We start from the raw sequence: 23,358 nt of genomic DNA, 5'->3' as shown, positions 1-23,358 counted from the left end.
CTATTTTTTATGAAGTAGATAATGTATAAGTTGTAAATGAAGCATATAATTATCATGTGCCATTTTATGGGAATAGCTTGTCTAAAGCTTATTTCACAAACAGAGTAAGCTGAACAGCAGAATATGATCATATTTGTTTTTGTAAATAAAGTTCATGTGTAGCATGATTGTGCTTGATATCTGGATCCATCTTTAATGTCATTTTTCTTTATAAGAAAGGAGGCAGGCAGGTTTTTGTTTGGTTGGTTTTTTTGGTAACTGTTGATTTTCAGAAAATTCTCAGCATGTTACATTTAGAGAAATGCTGGAGTATAAAATGTGTAGGAAAAACAGCTAGTTGCTGTCATGTGCAAAAGTGTTGTGTAGGGAGTTGGGAAACCTGGCCACAAGCCACTGCAGCTTTGAAGAAAGTGGCTCAAGGGAGGACTCACAGCCCATTGCGTAACATTCAACAGAGAGGAAAATACAGTACTGTCCCTATCGCTTGACTTGTTTTCCATTTTTATTTCGTTACTTGGCAAAGTCTTGGTATCCCGTAGTGGAGGAATGAAAGACAAGTAAGTTCCAGTGAAGGACCGTGCCTCCAAGGGCATCAGCCAGTGGATGGTTTGTGAGGCTGGGCAGGCGTTAAATTTCTTATTGTTGTTGGGCAGAGGGATTAGAGTTTCAAGAGAGGACTTGAAAAACATCATCGTGTGATAGAGGCTTGCAATTTTTTTCTGAAAGGGAATTCTTTCCTCTCTCCTCCCTCAACAGTGTGCTTCTTCTGGTTGATATACCTATGCATTAAAATATCACACCTACTAGCAGGGGCCATTTTATGGCAAAATCATTTCCCCTCATGTTCTGTGTTATTTCACTTTGGCAGTAGAGTTTACAAGGTTTGAAATCAAAAGCAGCACTGGTTCTTTCAGGGAAAAATGATCCCAATCTACCAAAATAAAAGCCAAACAGACTCTAATTGTTCCTTCTCCCACAAGGGGCTTGCCCTTTTTGAAGGTGTGGGTAATTCTGATAGGACCTTCTCTCCAACAGGGTTAGTCACTGGGAATTGCCTCTTCCCCTGGGTAAAACCCACTTTTAAATCTCATTTTAAAACAAACCTCAAAGTGTCTTTGAAAATAAAAGTACTTTGCCATCTCTCCATTGTCTTGCCCCCTCCCTCTCTGCAAGACTCCAGTTTTCTCACAAGGCACCTCTTGCTGCAGTGTCTAATCTTAACTTTGCTTTATAGTCACTCACGCTAAATTAGGAAAGATTTTAGTTGTATAGTTTTTATTGAGCTATTGATGTGTTGTGAAAAGTTAAGTAACTGCTAACCAGGGTGCTACGTTTTTTCCATCAAGTCTGATTACGTTAATTTTACAATGTGAGGTTTTTTCCTATTGATTGTTAGTCTAATGTTCACCAGAATATTCAGAACAGCAGCCTTAACTTTCCCCAACCTTCTTACCCTACTTTGACTAAAGGTACAGAACCATGCCTTTCATGAATCCTTCTTTATGTCAGTTCTTCCACTCCTTGAAGACTTGAAAAACATCATCTCATGATAGTTGCAAATTTTTTCTCAGTACATAAGGATTTTCAAATCAAACCAAGCTTTTTTTCTTCTCTGTCTCTTGTCCTCTTTTTCCCCCATTGTCTTACAGTTCATGATTTGGCAGCTCTGTACAGGAGACTCCTGAGCCACCAGTCACATGAGAATGAAGGCAAGAAAAGAAAGGACCAGATGGCATCAAAAGACATGCCTTTCTAGGTCATTGGTGGTTAAGTTTGCAATCTGGTTACCAGCAGGGCGACTATGGGGGAAAGGGTGGAGAGCAGCACAGCACCATTGTAAGGGAAGAAGAATTTTGCCATACAGTTCGTTTCATAATTTGCTGGAGAGAAAATACTTACACATGTAAGAGAATGGATTTTCTGATTGAACTTTCCAGTTTACAGTCACAGAGAGTCCATTGCATTTACTTAAAAGTGGTGTATAAGCACATGTGAAAAACTATATGCAGTATTTGAATGCCAACTTTGAAAAGTGTGGCTCCACCTTGGTCAGCTGCTATCGTTCAACTTCCATTAACCCTTTGTTATTCTATTCTCCAAATGCCCGATTCACTTACAAGTACAAAAACTGGAGAAAATGATATTTGGCTCCCACACATACACTTGTCCCCACAGAAGAGCAGAGGACATCATTCACCACTCATCCTTCATAATATTATCTGTTTTGAAGGACCCTATTTACAAAACATGGAAAATGGCATCACTGGCCTTTGTGAGACATGTTATCTCAGGATATGTTTTCTTAATATAAATTGCATCTTGGAGCACATTTAAAATTACTTGACTGAAGAAATGCTTAGTAGTGGAACCCTCCTACACTGTTGGTGTGCATGTAAATTGGTGCAGGCATTATGGATAACAGTATAGATGTTCCTTAATAAACTAAAAACAGAGTACCATATGATCCTGCAATCCTACTCTTTGGCATATATCCAGAGAAAACTCTAATTCAAAAAGATACAGGCGGGGGCTTCCCTGGTGGCGCAGTGGTTGAGAGTCCGCCTGCCAATGCAAGGGACACGGGTTCGTGCCCCGGTCCGGGAGGATCCCACATGCCACGGAGCGGCTGGGCCCGTGAGCCATGGCCGCTGAGCCTGCATGTCCGGAGCCTGTGCTCCGCAACGGGAGAGGCCACAACAGTGAGAGGCCCGCGTACCGCCAAAAAAAAAAAAAAAAAAAAAAAAAGATACAGGCGGGATGTACCTGGTGGTCCAGTGGGTAAGACTTCACACTTCCAATGCCGGGGGCACAGGTTCGATCCCTGGTTGAGGAACTAAGATCCTACATGCAGTGTGGCCAAAAAATAAATAAATAAACTCCATGCCTGTGGTGATGGTTACACAACTCTCTAAATATACCCAAAAATCATTGAATTGTACAAGTAAAGCAAGTGAATTATATGGTATGTAAATTATAACTCAATAAAAATTCAAAAAAATACATGCACCCCGATGTTCATTGCAGCACTATTTACAATAGCCAAGACCTGGAAGCAACCTAAATGTCCATCAACATAGAGAATCCTAAAGATGCTAAGAGAAAACTACTAGAGCTAATCAATGAATTTGGTAAAGTAGCAGGATACAAAATTAATGCACAGAAATCTCTGACATTCTTATACACTAATGATGAAAAATCTGAAAATGAAGTTAAGAAAACACTCCCATGCCATATAAAGCATGGCAACAAAAAGAATAAAATATCTAGGAATAAACCTACCTAAGGAGACAAAAGACCTGTATGCAGAAAATTAGAAGACACTGATGAAAGAAATTAAAGATGATACAAATAGATGGACAGATATACCATGTTCTTAGATTGGAAGAATCAACATTGGGAAAATGACTCTACTACCCAAAGCAATCTACAGATTCAATGCAATCCCTATCAAACTACCATTGGCATTTTTCACAGAACTAGAACAAAAAATTTCACAATTTTTATGGAAACACAAAAGACCCCGAATAGCCAAAGCAATCTTGAGAACGAAAAATGGAGCTGGAAGAATCAGGCTCCCTGGCTTCAGACTATACTACAAAGCTACAGTAATCAAGACGGTATGGCACTGGCACAAAAACAGAAATATAGATCAATGGAACAAGATAGAAAGCCCAGAGATAAACCCACGCACATATGGTCACCTTATCTTTGATAAAGGAGGCAAAAATATACAGTGGAGAAAAGACAGCCTCTTCAATAAGTGGTGCTGGGAAAACTGGACAGGTACATGTAAAAGTATAAAATTAGAACACTCCCTAACACCATACACAAAAATAAACTCAAAATGGATTAAAGACCTAAATATAAGGCCAGACACTATCAAACTCTTAGAGGAAAACATAGGCAGAACGCTCTATGACATAAATCACAGCAAGATCCTTTTTGACCCACCTCCTAGAGAAATGGAAATAAAAAAAAAATAAATGGGACCTAATGTGATTTAAAAGCTTTTGCACAGCAAAGGAAACCTTATAAACAAGACCAAAAGACAACCCTCAGAATGGGAGAAAATATTTGCAAATGAAGCAATTGACAAAGGATTAATCTCCAAAATTTACAAGCAGCTCATGCAGCTCAATAACAAAAAAACAGACAACCCAATCCAAAAATGGGCAGAAGACCTAAATAGACATTTCTCCAAAGAAGATATACAGATTTCCAACAAACACGTGAAAGAATGCTCAACATCATTAATCATTAGAGAAATGCAAATCAAAACTACAATGAGATATCATCTCACACCAGTCAGAATGGCCATCATCAAAAAATCTAGGAACAATAAATGCTGGAGAGGGTGTGGAGAAAAGGGAACACTCTTGCACTGTTGGTGGGAATGTAAATTGGTACAGCCACTATGGACAACAGTATGGAAGTTCCTTAAAAAACTAAAAATAGAACTACCATACGACCCAGCAATCCCACTACTGGGCATATACCCTGAGAAAACCATAATTCAAAAAGAGTCATGTACCAAAATGTTCATTGCAGCTCTATTTACAATAGCCAGGACATGGAAGTAACCTAAGTGTCCATCAACAGATGAATGGATAAAGAAGATGTGGCACGTATATACAATGGAATATTACTCAGCCATAAAAAGAAACGAAATTGAGTTATTTGTGGCGAGGTGGATAGACCTAGAGTCTGTCATACAGAGTGAAGTAAGTCAGAAGGAGAAAAACAAATACCGTATGCTAATACATATATATGGAATCTAAAGGAAAAAAAATGTCATGAAGAACCTGGGGGTAAGACGGGAATAAAGACACAGACCTACTAGAGCATGGACTTGAGGATATGGGGAGGGGGAAGGGTAAGCTGTGACAAAGTGTGGCATGGGCATAGATACACTACCAAACGTAAAATAGATAGCTAGTGGGAAGCAGCCACATAGCACAGGGAGATCAGCTAGGTGGTTTGTGACCACCTAGAGGGGTGGGATAGAGAGTGTGGGAGGGAGGGAGACTCAAGAGGGAAGAGATACGGGAACATATGTATATGTATAACTGATTCACTTTGTTATAAAGCAGAAACTAACACACCATTGTAAAGCAATTATACTCCAATAAAGATGTTTACAAAAAAAACAGATGAATGTATAAAGAAGATGTGGTGTGTATATATATATATATATATATATATATATATATATATATATATATACAGTGGAATATTACTCAGCCATAAAAAAGAATGAAATAATGCCATTTGCAGCAACATGGATGGACCTAGAGATTATCATATTAAGTGAAGTTAAGTCAGACAGAGAAAGACAACTATCATATGATATCACTTATATGTGGGATCTAAAAAAATGATACAAATGAACTTATTTAGAAAACAGAAGTAGATTCACAGACATAGAAAACAAACTTATGCTTACCAAAGGGAATAGCAGGATAGGGGTGGGGGAGATAAATTAGGAGTTTGGGATTAACATATACATGCTACTATATATAAAATAAACAACAAGGACCTATGGTATAGCACAGGGAATTATAGTCAGTATCTTGTAATAGCCTATAATGGAAAAGAATCTGAAAAAAAAAATGTATGTATAACCAAATCACTTTGTTGTACACCTGAAACTAACACATTGTAAATTAACTATACTTCAATTTTTAAAAATGGTTAAAAAAATTGACTTGACTGAAGAAATGTTCAGTAGTGGCCAATAAAAAAAAATATTTTAGAGGAGCAGTCTGCCTTCCCTGTTCATTTAGGCATTACTTACACCTTGACTCCTTTGGCCTGGGTAGCTCCTGATTTGACAGTGCTATTGTAGATCACCAGACTGCTGAACTTGGCTGATATTTCCTTATAGAATTCCAATTCAGTTGTTTTCTCTTGAACAAAAATAACTATTTTTAATTTTTGGTTTAAACTTGGTTCCAATATTTGAACTTTGAATCCTTTACTCTTTTAATTACCTTGAAAATCCTTGCTTTTTTCATAAACAAATTAAGCATCCCTCAAGTTCAAAGTCAAGTTTCAACCTCTTTTATAAGGCTGCCTTCTCCAATTACAATCTCTCCTTTTATTCAGATTCTGTTGCCCTTGATACCTGTATGACTCATTTCATTGTGAACCAAATGAAACAAAATGTTTCGTTCTGTAGTCTAGATTATAAACTCTTAAAATATACATTTTTTTACTTCTCCCACTCAAACAAGTGTCTGGAACTTCATTGCTGAGTACACAAAGTCATGTAATATACAACTGAATGATTTTTTAAACAGAGAAAACAGACATTTTAATATTGTTAGTTGATTTCTTCTCTTTTTTTTTTTGGCTGCTTTTTTTGGGGAGGGGGGTGGTCTTCATTGCTGTGCATGGGCTCTCTCTAGTTGAGGCAGGCGGGGACTACTCTTCGTTGCAGTGCATGGACTTCTCATTGCAGTGGCTTCTCATTGCGGTGGCTTCTCTTGTTGCGGAGCACGGGCTCTAGGCGTGTGGGCTTCAGCAGTTGCAGCACACAGGCCTCAGCAGTTGCAGCACGCAGGCTCAGCAGTTGCGGCACATGGGTTTCAGTAGTTGTGGCAGGTGGGCTCAGCAGTCATGGCTTGCAGGCTCTAGAGCACAGGCTCAGCAGTTGTGGCACTCGGGCCTAGTTGCTCCACGGCACGTGGGATCTTCCTGGACGAGGGATCAAACCCGTGTCCCCTGCATTGGCAGGCAGACTCTTAACCACTGTGCCACCAGGGAAGTCCCTTGTTAATTGATTTCTGCCTAGATTGTATGTTTTTTTTTTCACATTAAAGCATAGTTTTATTTTTTCATCTTTTTTTTTATTGAAGTATAGTTGATTTACAATGTTGTGCCAGTCTCTGCTGTACAGCAAAGTGACTCAGTTATCCATATATATATGTATGTGTGTGTATACACACACACACACTCCTTTTTTTATATTCTTTTCCATTATGGTTTATCCCAGGAAATTGGATATAGTTCCCTGTGCTATACAGTAGGACCTTGTTGTTTATCCATTCTAAATGTAATAGTTTGCATCTACCAACCCCAAACTGTCAGTCCATCCCTCTCCCTTCCCACCTCCCCTTTGGCAATCACAAGTTTGACCTCTGTGTCTGTGAGTCTGTTTCTGTTTTGTAGATATGTTCATTTGTGCCATATTTTAGATTCCACACATAAGTGATATCATATGATATTTGTCTTTCTCTGTCTGACTTAACTTCACTTAGTATGATAATCTCTAGTTGCATCCATGTTGCTGCAAATTCTGCTTAGATGTTAATATGACTTTAACTTAGATCTCACAAAACAGAATGACCCACCCATTTTTTTTCTTGATATGAAACTATAGTAAGGAGTCATTTTGAAGTTTCTTAAGCTAAAAGTAAAAGTTCCTATATATGCACTGAATTTCTGGGGTTAAATAATTTAAACAAAATTGACAAGTTATTCCTGTGGCAAAATACTTGTTAACTTTACTAGTTAGTTGCTTTGTTAACTTTTTTAGATGATTGAATTCAGAGCTCCCTTGGGAGCCTCTAATTATTACAAGAGAACCACCAGTCTCTCTCCACCCTCCAGTCATCTCACATGAGTTCAGTTGTTAGGTATATGGTATAATAATCCTAATGAAGAGTTTAAAGGCACTTTTTATTTTTTTTTTGAATTTTATTTATTTTTTTATACAGCAGGTTCTTATTAGTTATCCATTTTATACCTATTAGTGTATATATGTCAGTCCCAATCTCTCAATTCATCACACCACCATCACCCCCGCCACTTTCCGCCCTTGGTGTCCATACATTTGTTCTTTACATCTGTGTCTCAATTTCTGCCCTGAAAACCAGTTCATCTGTGCCATTTTTCTAGGTTCCACATATATGCGTTAATATACGATGTTTGTTTTTCTCTTTCTGACTTACTTCACTCTGTATGACAGTCCCTAGATTCATCCACGTCTCTACAAATGACGTGATTTCGTTCCTTCTTATGGCTGAGTAATATTCCATTGTATATATGTACCACATCTTCTTTATCCATTTGTCTGTCAGTGGGCATTTAGGTTGCTTCCATGACCTGGCTATTGTAAATAGTGCTGCAGTGAACATTGGGGTGCATGTTTTTTTGAATTATGGTTTTCTCTGGGTATATGCCCAGTAGTGGGATTGCTGGGTCATATGGTAACTCTATTTTTAGTTTTTTAAGGAACCTCCATACTGTTGTCCATAGTGGCTGTATCAATTTACATTCCCACCAACAGTGCAAGAGGGTTCCCTTTTCTCCACACCCTGTCCAGCATTTGTTGTTTGTAGATTTTCTGATAATGCCCATTGTAACTGTTGTGAGGTGATACCTCATTGTAGTTTTGATTTGCATTTCTCTAATAATTAGTGATGTTGAACAGGTTTTCATGAGCTTCTTGGCCATCTGTATGTCTTCTTTGTAGAAATGTCTATTTAGGTCTTCTGCCCATTTTTGGATTGCGTTGTTTGTTTTTTTAATATTGAGCTGCATGAGCTGTTTATATATTTTGGAGATTAATCCTTTGTCAGTTGCTTCATTTGCAAATATTTTCTCCCATTCTGAGGGTTGCCTTTTTGTCTTGCTTGTAGTTTCCTTTGCTTTGCAAAAGCTTTTAAGTTTCATTAGATCCCGTTTATTTTTGTTTTTATTTCCATTACTCTAGGAGGTGGATCAAAAAAGATCTGGCTGTGATTTATGTCAAAGAGTGTTCTTCCTGTGTTTTCCTCTAAGAGTTTTATAGTGTCCGGTCTTACATTTAGGTCTCTAATCCATTTTGAGTTTATTTTTGTATATGGTGTTAGGGAGTGTTCTAATTTCATTCTTTAATGTAGCTGTCCAGTTTTCCCAGCACCACTTATTGAAGAGACTGCTTTTTCTCCATTGTATATCCTTGCCTCCTTTGTCATAGATTGGTTGACCATAGGTGCGTGGGTTTATCTTTGGGCTTTCTAGCCTGTTCCATTGATCTATATCTCTGTTTTTGTGCCAGTACCATGTTGTCTTGATTACTGTAGTTTTGTAGTATAGTCCGAAGTCAGGAAGTCTGATTCCTCCAGCTCCGTTTTTTTCCCTCAAGACTGCTTTGGCTGTTCGGGGTCTTTTGTGTCTCCATATAAATTTTAAAATTTTTTGTTCTAGTTCTGTAAAAAATGCCATTGGTAATTTGATAGGGATTGCATTGAATCTGTGGATTGCTTTGGGTAATATAGTCATTTTCACAATATTGATTCTTCCAATCCAAGAACATGATATATCTGTCCATCTATTTGTATCATCTTTAATTTCTTTCATCAGTGTCTTAGCATTTTCTGCATACAGGTCTTTTGTCTCCATAGGTAGGTTTATTCCTAGGTATTTTATTCTTTTTGTTGCAGTGGTAAATGAGAGTGTTTCTTTAATTTCTCTTTCAGATTTTTCATCATTAGTGTATAAGAATGCCAGAGATTTCTGTGCATTAATTTTGTATCCTGCAACTTTACAAAAGTCATTGATTAGCTCTAGTAGTTTTCTGGTAGCATCTTTAGAATTCTCTATATAGTATCATGTCATCTGCGAACAATGACAGTTTTACTTCTTCTTTTCCGATTTGGATTCCTTCTATTTCTTTTTCTTCTCTGATTGCCGTGGCTAGGACTTCCAAAACTATGTTGAATAATAGTGGTGAGAGTGGACATCCTTGTCTTGTTCCTGATCTTAGAGGAAATGCTTTCAGTTTTTCTCCATTGAGAATGATGTTTGCTGTGGGTTTGTCATATATGGCCTTTATTATGTTGAGGTAGGTTCCCTCTGTGCCCCCTTTCTGGAGAGTTTTTGTCATAAATGGTGTTGAATTTTGACAAAAGCTTTTTCTGAATCTATTGAGATGATCATAGGGTTTTTCTTCTTCAGTTTGTTAATATGGTGTATCACATTGATTGATTTGCATATATTGAAGAATTCTTGCATCCCTGGGATAAATCCCACTTGATCATGGTGTATGATCCTTTTAATATGTTGTTGGATTCTGCTTGCCAGTATTTTATTGAGGATTTTTGCATCTGTATTCATCAGTTATATTGGTCTATAATTTTCTGTGTTTGTCGTATCTTTGTCTGGTTTTGGTATCAGGGTGATGGTGGCCTCATAGAATGAGTTTGGGAGTGTTCCTTCCTCTGTAATTTTCTGGAAGAGTTTGAGAAGGATGGGTGTTAGCGATTCTCTAAATGTTTGATAGAATTCACCTGTGAAGCCATCTGTTCCTGGACTTTTGTTTGTTGGAAGATTTTTAATCACAGTTTCAATTTCATTACTTGTTATTGGTCTGTTCATATCTTCTATTTCTTCCCGGTTCAGTCTTGGAAGCTTATACCTTTCTAAGAATTTGTTCACGTCTTCCAGGTTTTTTTTTTTGTTGTTGGTTTGTTTTTGCATTACACGGGCCTCTCACTGTCGTGGCCTCTGCCATTGCAGAGCACAGGCTCCGGACACGCAGGCTCAGCGGCCATGGCTCACGGGCCAGCCGCTCCGCGGCATGTGGGATCTTCCTGGACCAGGGCATGAACCCATGTGCCCTGCATCGGCAGGCAGACTCCCAACCACTGCGCCACCAGGGAAGCCCCCTCTTCCAGGTTTTATTGCCATAGAGTTGCTTGTAGTAGTCTCTTAGGATGCTTTGTATTTCTGTGGTGTCAGTGGCGACTTCTCCTTTTTCATTTCTAATTTTATTGATTTGAGTCCTCTCCCTCTTTTTCTTGATGATTCTGGCTAATGGTTTATCAATTTTGTTTATCTTCTCAAAGAACCAGCTTTTAGTTGTATTGATCTTTGCTGTTATTTCCTCTGTTTCCATTTCATTTATTTCTGCTCTTTATGATTTCTTTCCTTGTACTAACTTTGGGTTTTGTTTGTTCTTCTTTCTCTAGTTCCTTTAGGTGTAACGTTAGATTGTTTATTTGAGATCTTTCTTGTTTCTTGAGGTAGGCTTGTATTGCTATAAACTTCCCTCTTAGAACAGCTTTTTCTGCATCCCATCAGTTTTGGATCATCATGTTTTCATTGTCATTTGTCTCTAGGTATTTTTTGATTTCCTCTTTGATTTCTTCAGTGATCTCTCGGTTATTTAGTAATGTATTGTTTAGCCTCCAGGTGTTTGTGTTTTTTACATTTTTTTCCCTGTAATTGATTTCTAATCTCATAGCGTTGTGGTCAGAAAAGATGCTTGATATGATTTCAATTTTCTTAAATTTACTGAGCCTTGATTTGTGATTCAAGATGTGATCTATCCTGGAGAATGTTGTGTGTGCACTTGAGAAGAAAGTGTAATCTGCTCTTTTTGGATGGAATGTCCTATAAATATCAATTAAATCTGTCTGGTCTATTGTGTCATTTAAAGCTTGTGTTTCCTTAGTAATTTTCTGTTTGGATGATCTGTCCATTGGTGTAAGTGAGGTGTTAAAGTCCCCCACTATTATTGTGTTACTGTCGATTTCCTCTTTTATAGCTGTTAGCAATTGCCTTATGTATTGAGGTGCTCCTATGTTGGGAGCATATATATTTATAATTGTTATACCTTCTTCTTGAATTGAACCCTTGAGTGTCCTACCTTGTCTCTTGTAACATTCTTTATTTTAGTCTATTTTATCTGATATGAGTAGTGCTACTCTGGCTTTATTTTGATTTCCATTTGCATGGAATATCTTTTTCCATCCCCTCACTTTCAGTCTGTATGTGTCCCTAGGTCTGAAGTGGGTCTCTTGTAGACAGCATATATACGGGTCTTATTTTTGTATCCATTCAGCGAGCCTGTGTCTTTTGGTTGGAGCATGTAATCCATTCACATTTAAGGTAATTATCGATATGTATGTTCCTGTTACCATTTTATTAATTGTTTTGGGTTTATTTTTGTAGGTCCTTTTCTTCTCTTGTGTGTCCCACTTAGAGAAGTTCCTTTAGCATTTGTTGTAAAGCTGATTTTGGTGTTGCTGAATTCTCTTAGCTTTTGCTTGTCTGTAAAGCTTTTGATTTCTCCATCAAATGTGAATGAGATCCTTGCAGGGTAGAGTAATCTTGGTTGTAGGTTCTTCCCTTTCATCACTTTAAATATGTCATGCTACTCCCTTCTGGCTCGTAGAGTTTCTGCTGAGAAATCAGCTGTTAACCTTATGGGAGTTCCCTTGTATGTTATTTGTCGTTTTTCCCTTGCTGCTTTCAATAATTTTTCTTTGTCTTTAAATTTTTGCCAGTTTGATTACTGTGTGTCTCAGTGTGTTTCTCCTTGGGTTTATCCTGTATGGGACTCTCTGCACTTCCTGGACTTGGGTGGCTATTTCCTTTCCCATATTAGGGAAGTTTTCGACTATAATCTCTTCAGATATTTTCTCTGGTCCTTTCTCTCTCTGTTCTCCTTCTGGGACCCCGATAATGCGAATGTTGTTATGTTTCATGTTGTCCCAGAGGTCTCTTAGGCTGTCTTCATGTCTTTTCATTCTTTTTTCTTTATTCTGTTCCGCAGCAGTGAATTCCACCATTCTGTCTTCCAGGTCATTTATCCGTTCTTCTGCCTCAGTTATTCTGCTATTGATTCCTTTTAGTGTATTTTTCATTTCAGTTATTGTATTGTTCATCTCTGTTTGTTTGTTCTTTAATTCTTCTAGGTCTTTGTTAAACATTTCTTGCATCTTCTCAATCTTTGCCTCCATTCTTTTTCTGAGGTCCTGGATCATCTTCACTATCATTATTCTGAATTCTTTTTCCGCAAGATTGCCTAGCTCCACTTCATTTAGTTGTTTTTCAGGGGTTTTATCTTGTTCCTTCATCTGGTACCTAATCCTCTGCCTTTTCATCTTGTCTGTCTTTCTGTGAATGTGGTTTTTGTTCCACAGGCTGCAGGATTGTATTTCTTCTTGCTTCTGCTGTCTGCCCTCTGGTGGATGAGGCTATCTAAGAGGCTTGAGCAAGTTTCCTGATGGGAGGGACTGGTGGTGGGTAGAGCTGGCTGTTGATCTGGTGGGCAGAGCTCAGTAAAACTTTAATCTACTTTTCTGCTGGTGGGTGGTGCTGGGTTCCCTTCCTGTTGGTTCTTTGGCCTGAGGTGACCCAACACTGGAGCCTCCCTGGGCTCTTAGGTGGGGCTAATGGTGGACTCTGGGAGGGCTCATGCCAAGGAGTACTTCCCAGAACTTCTGCCAGTGTCCTTGTCCTCATGGTGAGACACAGCCACCCCCTGCCTCTACAGGAGACCCTCCAACACTAGCAGGTAGGTCTGGTTCAGTCTCCTATGGGGTCCCTGCTCCTTCCCCTGGGTCCCAATGTGCATACTACTTTGTGTGTGCCCTCCAAGAGTGGAGTCTCTGTTTCCCCCAGTCCTGTCAAAGTCCTGCAATCAAATCCCGCTAGCCTTCAAAGTCTGATTCTCTAGGAATTCCTCCTCCCATTGCTGGACCCCCAGGCTGGGAAGCCTGACGTGGGGCTCAGAACCTTCACTCCAGTGGGTGGACTTCTGTGGTATAAGTGTTCTCCAGTTTGGAGTCACCCATCCAGCAGTCATGGGATTTGATTTTATTGTGATTGTGCCCCTCCTACCATCTCATTGTGGCTTCTCCTTAATCTTTGGATGTGGGGTATCTTTTTTGGTGAGTTCTAGTGTCTTCCTGTCGATGATTGTTCAGCAGTTAGTTGTGATTCCGGTGCTCTCCCAAGAGGGAGTGACAGCACGTCCTTCTGCTCTGCCATCTTGAACCAATCTCAAAGGCACTTTTTAATGTGGACTTTATTTTGTTTAGTTTTAGTCTGTTCAGCAAGAGCACTCTATGATCATGTGAGAGTCCTCACCTAAGAGATTTTCCAATTAAAAAGGAAAATTCTACTAAAGGTTCTATGATTTTGGGAAGCATAGCAGGGGAGGAGAGTGACTTTAAAATTGTTAAATCTCATTAAGGGGAATCCATTGATAATCCTTTAATTTAGGGCAAGTTTAAAAAAATTTTTTCCTTATCCACATTAGGTATGTCACGTTTCAGCCTGGAGCCAATTACTAGATTTTAGTTGTTGAACTCAATAAGAGATTTGGAATGGAAATGCTAGCAGACCTTTAACTAGCTGGGCTAGTGGATACTGGAAGAATCTTGACAATTCATCTGCCAGATCTCTGACCTCACTACCCTTAATCATCCTTACTTGTCAATGACATAATTGGCTGCCTTATCATATCCCTCTTTGAAATTGCTAGCATTTGAGAATGTCTCTTGACATTATTTCTTATGTATTAAGGCAAAGAAAGCATAGGTCGGTGGTTGAGCTAGTAGACCGTTTTGGCCCTCTTTGAGGAAAAAATGGAGGATGTGTTCTGTTTGTGGGACAGTTGAAACAGTTGCTAAATGTTCAATTATGGCTCTTTACAGAATAGAGCTAATCTATGAGCACATCTGTGGATTTTCTTTTCAGATATATTATTAAGTGATTAATTATGTTATACTTTATGAAGCACAGGACCAGATATACGAACTAGTATTGTTTCAGGGTGAAATTATGTACCCAGAACTCTCATCATGGTAATCATAGTTCCTGTAGGGTATAGGGAATATAAATTCATGAGGCTCTCTACTAGCATTTACAGAGAAAATTTCCCTAACTTGCCCATAGGATGGGTGTATTAAAGAATACAGTGACTTTTAGTGAAGAATTCTGTCATGGCTTTTTTCCATGTGTAGAAAATTGGAGGTGGTGGGTAAGGGGTAGTAAGAGGGAAGAGGGAGACAGAAATAAAAATGAAAAGCTAATGATAGCTGGTACACTTAGATATTAGGAAGCAGGGGACTATTTTATGGGTTGTTGTTTCAGTGGCTAGAATTGACCTCAGGGCCATACATTTTGCCTAACCCTATCCTCACTGGCCACAGAATTTTGCTGTTTCTATTGTGTTGGATCATATGAAGTTGCCATTTTTATAAGTGAGAAATGGTTGAATATCAGAAATTTTGTATGGTTCAGCCTAATACATAATAACATAAACACTGTAGGATGGCTACAGTTGTGGAGAGGGGTGTGTGTGTGTGAATGAAAGGTGGAAGGGAAGAAATGGAAATTTGTGAGCATTTTGGGGTGCTCTGAAGCTGAAAACCTCTATTCTAGCCTGTGGTTTTACACATTCAAAATCAAATACAGTTGCCCAAATATGTTTTCCTACTTCCACATTAATACAGTTGAGACAGTTTATGGGGCAGGTTAAAATTAAATCACCTCTGACAGAGATAACCATTGGGGATAATAATCTGAAGTGACCGATGTTTTCAGAGTACAACAGAAATGTCAGAAACTGAAAACCTGTAGGCACACCTTCACTTGCATGCAGATACTTTGTTGAAACTGAAGAATTAGGGGCGTAACATGGTTATAGACTGAATAATGTACAAATTCTTATTTGTCTTAAAATAGGCTTTAGGATGTTTTTAGTGGAATATTCAGGCTGTACTGATTGGACTTTTTTGTCTTTCTTAGACGAGCTCATCTTCGCCTGTGTTTAGAACGCTTAAAAGTTCTGATTCCACTAGGACCAGATTGCACCAGGCACACAACACTTGGTTTGCTCAACAAAGCCAAAGCACACATCAAGGTAGGAATTTTTTGTCATATTTTCACATGATTCTCAGTCCTGCTCTCTTTTTAGCAATGATTCCTATTCATATATATCAGCTAGCACAGTGACCTCCTTTAATAACTGACCTCAAGAGAAATTTTCTGAAAACTTATCAGCTAATCTGATGGGAGCAACATAACCTGATTACATTAAATTGTTTTGACAGCGTGGTCATTTGAAGAGCTGAGAATACTAGGAAAATAACAATTACTCTGCTGATACCCTGAAGGAAGGCAGTTGTGCCCTCTGGTGGAGATGACTTCATTTGGCTGTGTCTCTCAGTAATTTTCCATCAAACTATATGGCAGAGCAAGTTTCTCTTTTGTGGTGGTAACTTGACAGACTTTGAGAATTCTATACTGTTCTAGTAATGTAGCATTCATTACACACACACACACACACACACACACAAAGTGAAGAAATAACTATTTTTCATGTTTAAAAAATATATACTTATGTATGTTTTTATGTATACACACACATGTATAGTCATTCATGTTTTCTCTGTCAAAGAAGAAATCTTTTGAGATGTTAGGTAGGAATCAGTTTTATTGTTTGTACTGTACCTCACACAAACTTAAATATCACTTTATCATTTTAGAAACTTGAAGAAGCTGAAAGGAAGAGCCAGCACCAGCTAGAGAATTTGGAACGAGAACAGAGATTTTTAAAGCGGCGACTGGAACAGCTGCAGGGTCCTCAAGAGATGGAACGAATACGAATGGACAGCATTGGATCAACTATTTCTTCAGATCGTTCTGATTCAGAGCGAGGTAGGCAGTGAGCTTCTTTGCTAATGAAACACTAGCATCCCTGTAACTGAATTTAGAGAGGGGAGGTTGGGTGGCATTGTATTTGCTTCCTTTTTTGCCAACATTGAATGTAGCATTCTAGATTTTATGTAGTCACAACATTGTCTAGCAATGCCTGTATGAATTATAGAATTTTTTTTCTTGATTATATGTATATTGAAAATTTTCCACTTTGAAACAATTTTAGACTTAAAAGTTATAAGTTTTCTGTAGAAAATTGAGTTCTCATATACCCTTCACCCAGGTTCCCCTAATGTTAATATCTCATGTAACCATAATAGTTACTGAAACCAGGAAATTAACATTCATGCAATACTATTAATTAATCTATAAACCTTATTCAAATTTCACCACTTTCCCCAATAATGTCCTTTGTCTGATCCAGGATCCAGTGCAGTATCCTACATTGCATGAGATATTTCTTCAGTCTTTCTTTCATGACCATGACACATTTGAAGAATATTGGTCAGTTATTTTATGCAGCGTTCCTCAATTTGGGTTTGTCTGATGATTGAGGTATTATACATTTGGGGGAAGAAATATCACAGAAGTGATGTTGTGCCCTTCTCAATTCATAGTATCAGGAAGATACATTATGTTGATATGTTTTATTACTGGTGATGTTAATTTTTTTTTTTTTTTTTTGCACGCGGGCCTCTCACTGTGTGGCCTCTCCCGTTGCGGAGCACAGGCTCCGGACGCGCAGGATCAGCAGCCATGGCTCACGGGCCTAGCCGCTCCGCGGCATGTGGGATCTCCCCATACCGGGGCACGAACCCGTGTCCCCTGCATCGGCAGGCGGACTCTCAACCACTGTGCCACCAGGCAAGCCCTGGTATGTTTGAATTAGAACCCAAACAAAGTCTACATTACATTTGTTTGTACTTTTTAAGGTACGGTTGGCCCTTGAACAACACAAGTTTGAACTGCACAGGTGCACTTATGTGTCGATATATTTCAATAAATATGTGCTACAGCACCTACATGATCCATGATTGGTTGAATCTGCAGATAGGGAGGGCTGACTGTAAGGCTAGACTCAGATTTTTGACTGTGTGGAGAGTTGGCATCCCTAACCCCCTGAGTTGTTCAAGGGTCAACTGTACTTCTAATCTATAATAGTTTTCCCTTTCCCACTTTTTTTTTCAGTGCCAATTATTTCTTGTAGAACCTGGGAAACTGGGCCATTTTTCTTATAGAGTTTCCCACATTCTAGATTTGGCTGAATGAATCCTCATGGTGGCATTTAACATGTTCTGTCCCTCATATTTCTTGTAAACTGGTTGGTAGATCTAGAGGCCTGATTAAATTCATGTTCTTTTTTGAGGCAAGAATACTTCATGGCGCTGTGTACTTCCTGTTGCATCAGTGTTATTTTTGATTGTCCCATGATAGTGATAACATTGGTCAGTGGGTTCAGGTGATGTCATGTTTTATGCAGATTTATCAACCTTTCACTTAATAGTTTTAACGGTCATTGATGATTGTTGCTCAATCAATATTTCATTAGGTGTTACAAAATAGTGATTTTCTAATTCTATCATTCTTCTTGTGTTTATTAACTTTTTCTTCTTTAAAGAAGAATATTTCCTCATCAACTCTTTTGGTTACCCTCAAATAACCAAAAAGTGGGTACCTCCTTGTACCCACCCCACCTCCAAATTGCAGAGAGAGGGTATGTTTTCATCATTATAAATGTTCTCATTTTTTTAGTATTCCGAAAGTGCAAGTACCTTACCAAATACCATTCTTGTTCTTCTTTGGCAGCTCTCTTTCCCAGAGTTACAGGAACTTTTTTAGTAACATCTCTAGTCCATTTGGCCAGAACAGTCTCTCATTTTATTTTGTTTTGAGTTCAGCATGCTCTGTTGGATAGGGTGTCTTGATTTTGTTTCCCAAATGTAGGTTGGATGAGTGTTCTGTGATCCTGGGAAACACTAAATAGCCTGCGAAGCATTATGGATATGAAACAAATAGTTACGAATTCATAGGATTATTTGTACAGCCTGTTTGGACAACTGCCTGCATTGTAAAAACAGATTGCTAGGGCTTCCCTGGTGGCGCAGTGGTTGAGAGTCCGCCTGCCGATGCAGGGGACACAGGTTCGTGCCCTGGTCCGGGAAGATCCCACTTGCTGCGGAGCGGCTGGGCCCGTGAGCCATGGCCGCAGAGCCTGCGCGTCCGGAGCGGCCACAACAGTGAGAGGCCTGCGTACCGCAAAAAAAAAAAACCAAAAAAACAAAAAAAAAGATTGCTAAAACTTTTAGAAGCAACAAGCCCTTTTGAAAATTATGCTCTTTAAAATAACTTACTCTGTCTTCTTGCGCTCAGCTAGAATCTGTGTTTCCTAAAGTGATTGTGTGATCAGTGTGAATAGCTGAAATCAGTGCCAAATGTGAAACATCAGGCTTTGAGTTTGTTTCAAGAGAATTGAAGAATATTGAGTTCATCCTGTCTGTTATGGGAGGAAGTGGTCTTTCAACTGCCTTTAAAAAAAAAAATGTGTATTGCTTTTTATATATTATTGGTGATTGTATATGTAGTATTTAACAATTAAAATATCTATACATAGCTGGGTCATATATGTATTTAGATTTTTTTTAATCATGTTTGGCTTTTGAAGTAAAGTTAAATACCACCAGTATTAAATAAAATGCCTTTACTGTAATCTTTACTATAGATCTCACTATAATCCAGAGACTTTTAAGACTCATGCCCTCATTTCAAGCTATATTTGATGCAAGAGAATTTAATTGAAGACAAATCTCTCAGAGTCCACTTTATAATGACTGGCTAATTTTGGTTACTGAATAGTCAGAGATCTTTATGATGAATCCTAGAAGTCTATCTGTAAAATAATACCTAGAACTATCTGTAAAATAATACCACCAAAGGCCCGGATGGATACATTTTTCTAGTTCACCTGTATTCAGTTTATGCTTTTTTCCCCCTTTAAGGCAACTCTGCTTAATAAAGATCACTGAGAATTAGTTTCTAGTTTAATGCAAAACAAATGTTGTTAAACCACTTGGGGTTGGGATCTTTTAATATTAAGCACTAATTCCCAAATAGGTCAAGTGCTTTTGGTGGAAGGTCTAGACAGACTGGTGTCAAAGGCTTTAGTAAACTTGCTGCTTAAATTGAGACCACCACTGTATACCAGACATTTCCCTTGTAAAATATATCCCTGTGTCTCTTAATCTTTGGGTCCTTCTGTTCTTCAGAGATCACTGATAATAGTTTGTATAACAGTTTATACTACAAAAAGTAGTTTCTTTTCCTCATGCCCCCCGTTCTTGAAGGCACACGTATACTAGATTACTAACATTCTTCCTTTTTTCCCTTTGGCAGAGGAGATTGAAGTGGATGTTGAAAGCACAGAGTTCTCCCATGGAGAAGTGGACAATATCAGTACCACCAGCATCAGTGACATTGATGACCACAGCAGCCTGCAGAGTATTGGGAGTGACGAGGGTTACTCCAGTGCCAGTGTCAAACTTTCATTCACTTCCTAGAACCCAGCATGGCATAACAGTGCAGGGCAAAATATTCACTGGGCCAGTTCAATCCAAACAATCTCTTAAATTGGGTTCATGATGCAGTCTCCTCTTTAAAGCTAAACAAAACTATACTTGAATGGAAGGGTCAAGAGACCTCTGTTTAAGCAAATACTTAGCAAAAAGTGGAGCAGAGGCTCCCTCAGCAGAACAAATATTCTAATATTCATATCTGAAAATCAGTTTCTAATGGCAGCAGAAAACGTGTGAAATTTTCTCGATTTGATTTAGTTGACTTGAAAGAGGACATTGGAGATTCCATCCTCTTTTTCTTTTCAAGTTTGCTCATACTACATTGATTGAGTAGACACATTTAAGGATGGGATTATGAACACTTACTGAGCTTTTTTGGTCCTAAAAACAAAAATCAAACCTATAGTAATGACAAGACAAGATAATCAGGCATTAATCTTGGATAGCTAAAGAACTATTAAAACTCAAGCCTGGGACAGCTTCTCATGAAGCCTGTGGATGATCAGTTCTTTAAAAAAAAAAAAAAGCTCATTTCATGCTCTGCAAAAGGAGAGACTCCCATGAAGCCTTTTGAAAGGGATCATCATGCAGCTCAGCTTTCTGTTGGATTCCATGCTAAGCAAACTAACCTTATCCAGCATTGTTAGCACTAGGGCACCCAACCGCCAGCTCTACAGTCAGCTGCCCTTAGGCCCTTGGGTCTGTGTGCATGACACCTTCTACCACACAGGGCCTGAGTTCGGATAGAGGGGCCAGAAGGAAAAAGCTCCATGTGCCTCTGTGTCTGCGTGGCCAGAAGAGTTGTGCACACAGATTAGCAGGCCAAGGTCTGAGCCATGGCAGCATTTTTATTTCAGATTTTGATAACTGTTTGTATGTGTTGAAAACCAAAATGACATCTTTTTAAAGCTTGTCCATAAAAAACATAGACGTCTTTTATAGTGAAAAACACATGGGAAAAAATCATCTATTTTGATGCAGCATTTGATAATGATAAAACAAACACCTCACACCTCACTCTTTATAGTGCACAAAATGAATGAGGTCTGGGCTAAGTAGAAAAAAGGTCAATGCTGTTTTTGTTTTCTTTTAGAATCATTACCTTTTACCATCTTTTAACCATCTGATATCTATAGTAGACATACTATCATAGTTAACATAGTTAAGTTCGGCACTTGTCTCATTTTAATGTAAAGATTTGCTTCTGTTTTCCTACAGGCAGTCTCTCTCCCTCACAATCCCATTGTGCAGGTGCTATTGTTGCTCTTGTCAATATTTTCAGAAATGTTATTTTAAGTGAAATTCTAGCCTGCACTTTGATGTCACGTGTTCCCTTTTTGTCTTTCAAACTCCCAGGTTCTCCCCTGGCCCTCTCCCTTACCCCAGGAAGCCTTGGAGACCTTACCCTGGCTCTTTGGACTTTGTATACTTTAAATAATTTAACTACCCTTAATTACTTAAAAAAGAAAAAAAAAAGCTTTATGATTTTCATAACTTATTGCTGATTTTAATGGGTTAATTTCAGTCCTGTAGTTTTATTTTGTTTAGATAGGGCTGGGCAAGGAAAAAGAAAATAAAGACAACCATATTTAGCAGTGCAGTTGTGTGTGTAATGTTAGACCATCCTTTGTAAGTAGCACTTTTAACAGCTCTCACTGCTTCTATATATGAAGTTAACCATCTTGGTCATACACAAGGCCTCATCATATACTTACTTGTTCTTGTGCTCTTCCCGTGCCTCCAAAAATATTTTGTCCTTGACTGTGGTATGTTTGAGTGGAAGAAGTTCTTTGAAGTAGATGTGTGAAAAACTGCATGCCTTTAGAAGCCCATTATTAGAACTTGCTACTTCAGGTGCTGGGGACTTAATGAAAAACATGATAAAAGAAATTCATTTCTGTGGCCCAGGTAAATTATTTCTGGTTTCATTTATAATTACTCCTGGCCAGGTCAAAATGTTGCTCTATATGTTTGCTTATTTTTGACTTTCCCAAAGGAGACAGTTTGAAGACTCTGCTAACTACCATGGAAAATAAATGGAAGCCAGTGACAGAGCTTCCATTTTGTAATTCCCATGGCATTCACTTGCATCACTTGCCGAGGGCTGGAATTTGGGACTTCATTTAGGTGAACTTGAGGTGCTGCAATTTTGTTGTATATATACAGGATGGTGGGCTGGGAAGCCTTTGTCACGAACCTATAGTACCTATTTCAACTGCCCCCTAAATTACTCCTTCCCTGAATTTGTTTTCCTTGGGGGAGGGGGATGGATTGTATGATGAATAAGTATTAATTTTTTTTAAAGACAAATGGACTTTGAAGATACAAAAAGTTAACTGCAAGAAATAAAAACTGTGAATGAAGAACACACGAGTGCTTTTTGTACCGCCCTTCTCTACGAAGGAAAAAATATGAATGAGCATATCTTGAGGCAACTAGCTCCTTAAATGTCTATGTTTATACCACTTCAGTGGTCTGAATTAATGGCAGTTTAATCATTGCCATTTCCTGTTCAGTAATTTACAACAGGTGCCTTCTTGACTGATAATTCCACATAACCTAACTGCAGATGGTTTAATGTACCCAATAATCTTAATTTCTTCAGGTAGGACACAAAGCCATTTGTCATTCTAATTATCTGTTCTCCAAATAACTTTTTAGGGAATCCCTTTGACTCTACTATTATTCAAATTGAAAACCAATCTGGAAGTTCCCATTTAGTCCTTACTAACCTGAGTTAACACTGCCCCCTATGTAAAATGTCTGAGTGATAAATTAATAGGTACAGGTAAATCCTATTTCTGTGCATATTATTACCAAAGAAGATTGTGATGAAGTCATTGCGACTCTAGTTTCTGATTAGAATAGGTATGAGAAACTCCAGCAGAAATGCCTTTTCTAGGGCCGTAACAATGACAGTTTTTAGCATTATGAAGCGATTTTAAAAGGCAATGAGGATTGTTCAGGCAAGGCTTCTAACCTAAAGCCACACTGCATCCCCGGTCATTTCTCACAAGGAAATGGTCTACCCTTTCGGGGAAGGGTTTTTTTGAGGGTTTGTTTTCTTCCACTTGAAGAAGCAACTAGCTGCCCTTTTTCTTTTATTATCCTTCCACCTCAAAAATTCCACACTCCCTTCCAAAAAGAGCATAATAGGGGAAGAACAAGCATTTTGATTACATTTAAATAGCAGTTCTAACATTCGCTAAGGACCCTGGGCAACATACTAAATTTCTTCATGGAGACTTGTTTCCTCCTGGAAAGTTGATAGAAATACTACCTCTATTTTGAAAGACTGTTAAGGATTAAAACTGATATATATAGACTGAGTGAACTGATGAGGATGATA

General features: G+C 38.5%; 1 protein-coding gene across 2 annotated transcripts in view; it reads left to right on the top strand.

Annotated features, from left to right (window-relative positions):
• The window catches only part of MXI1 (MAX interactor 1, dimerization protein), a 99,007-nt gene extending 76,632 nt beyond the window's left edge, over window positions 1-22,375 (top strand). For both annotated transcript variants that reach the window (XM_067709440.1, XM_067709443.1), the window contains exons 4-6: window positions 15,529-15,643; window positions 16,269-16,440; window positions 19,831-22,375. In XM_067709440.1, the coding sequence (XP_067565541.1) occupies window positions 15,529-15,643; window positions 16,269-16,440; window positions 19,831-19,994 (451 nt within the window). In that variant the 3' untranslated portion in view covers window positions 19,995-22,375. The remainder of the gene's footprint in view (window positions 1-15,528; window positions 15,644-16,268; window positions 16,441-19,830) is intronic.
• The last annotated feature ends 983 nt before the right edge of the window (window positions 22,376-23,358 follow it).

This window comes from Pseudorca crassidens, chromosome 16, assembly GCF_039906515.1.
Source record: "Pseudorca crassidens isolate mPseCra1 chromosome 16, mPseCra1.hap1, whole genome shotgun sequence".
Lineage (NCBI taxonomy): Eukaryota > Metazoa > Chordata > Mammalia > Artiodactyla > Delphinidae > Pseudorca > Pseudorca crassidens.
Note: the sequence above shows the minus strand (reverse complement) of the source record. Positions and strands in the feature narration are given on the sequence as shown.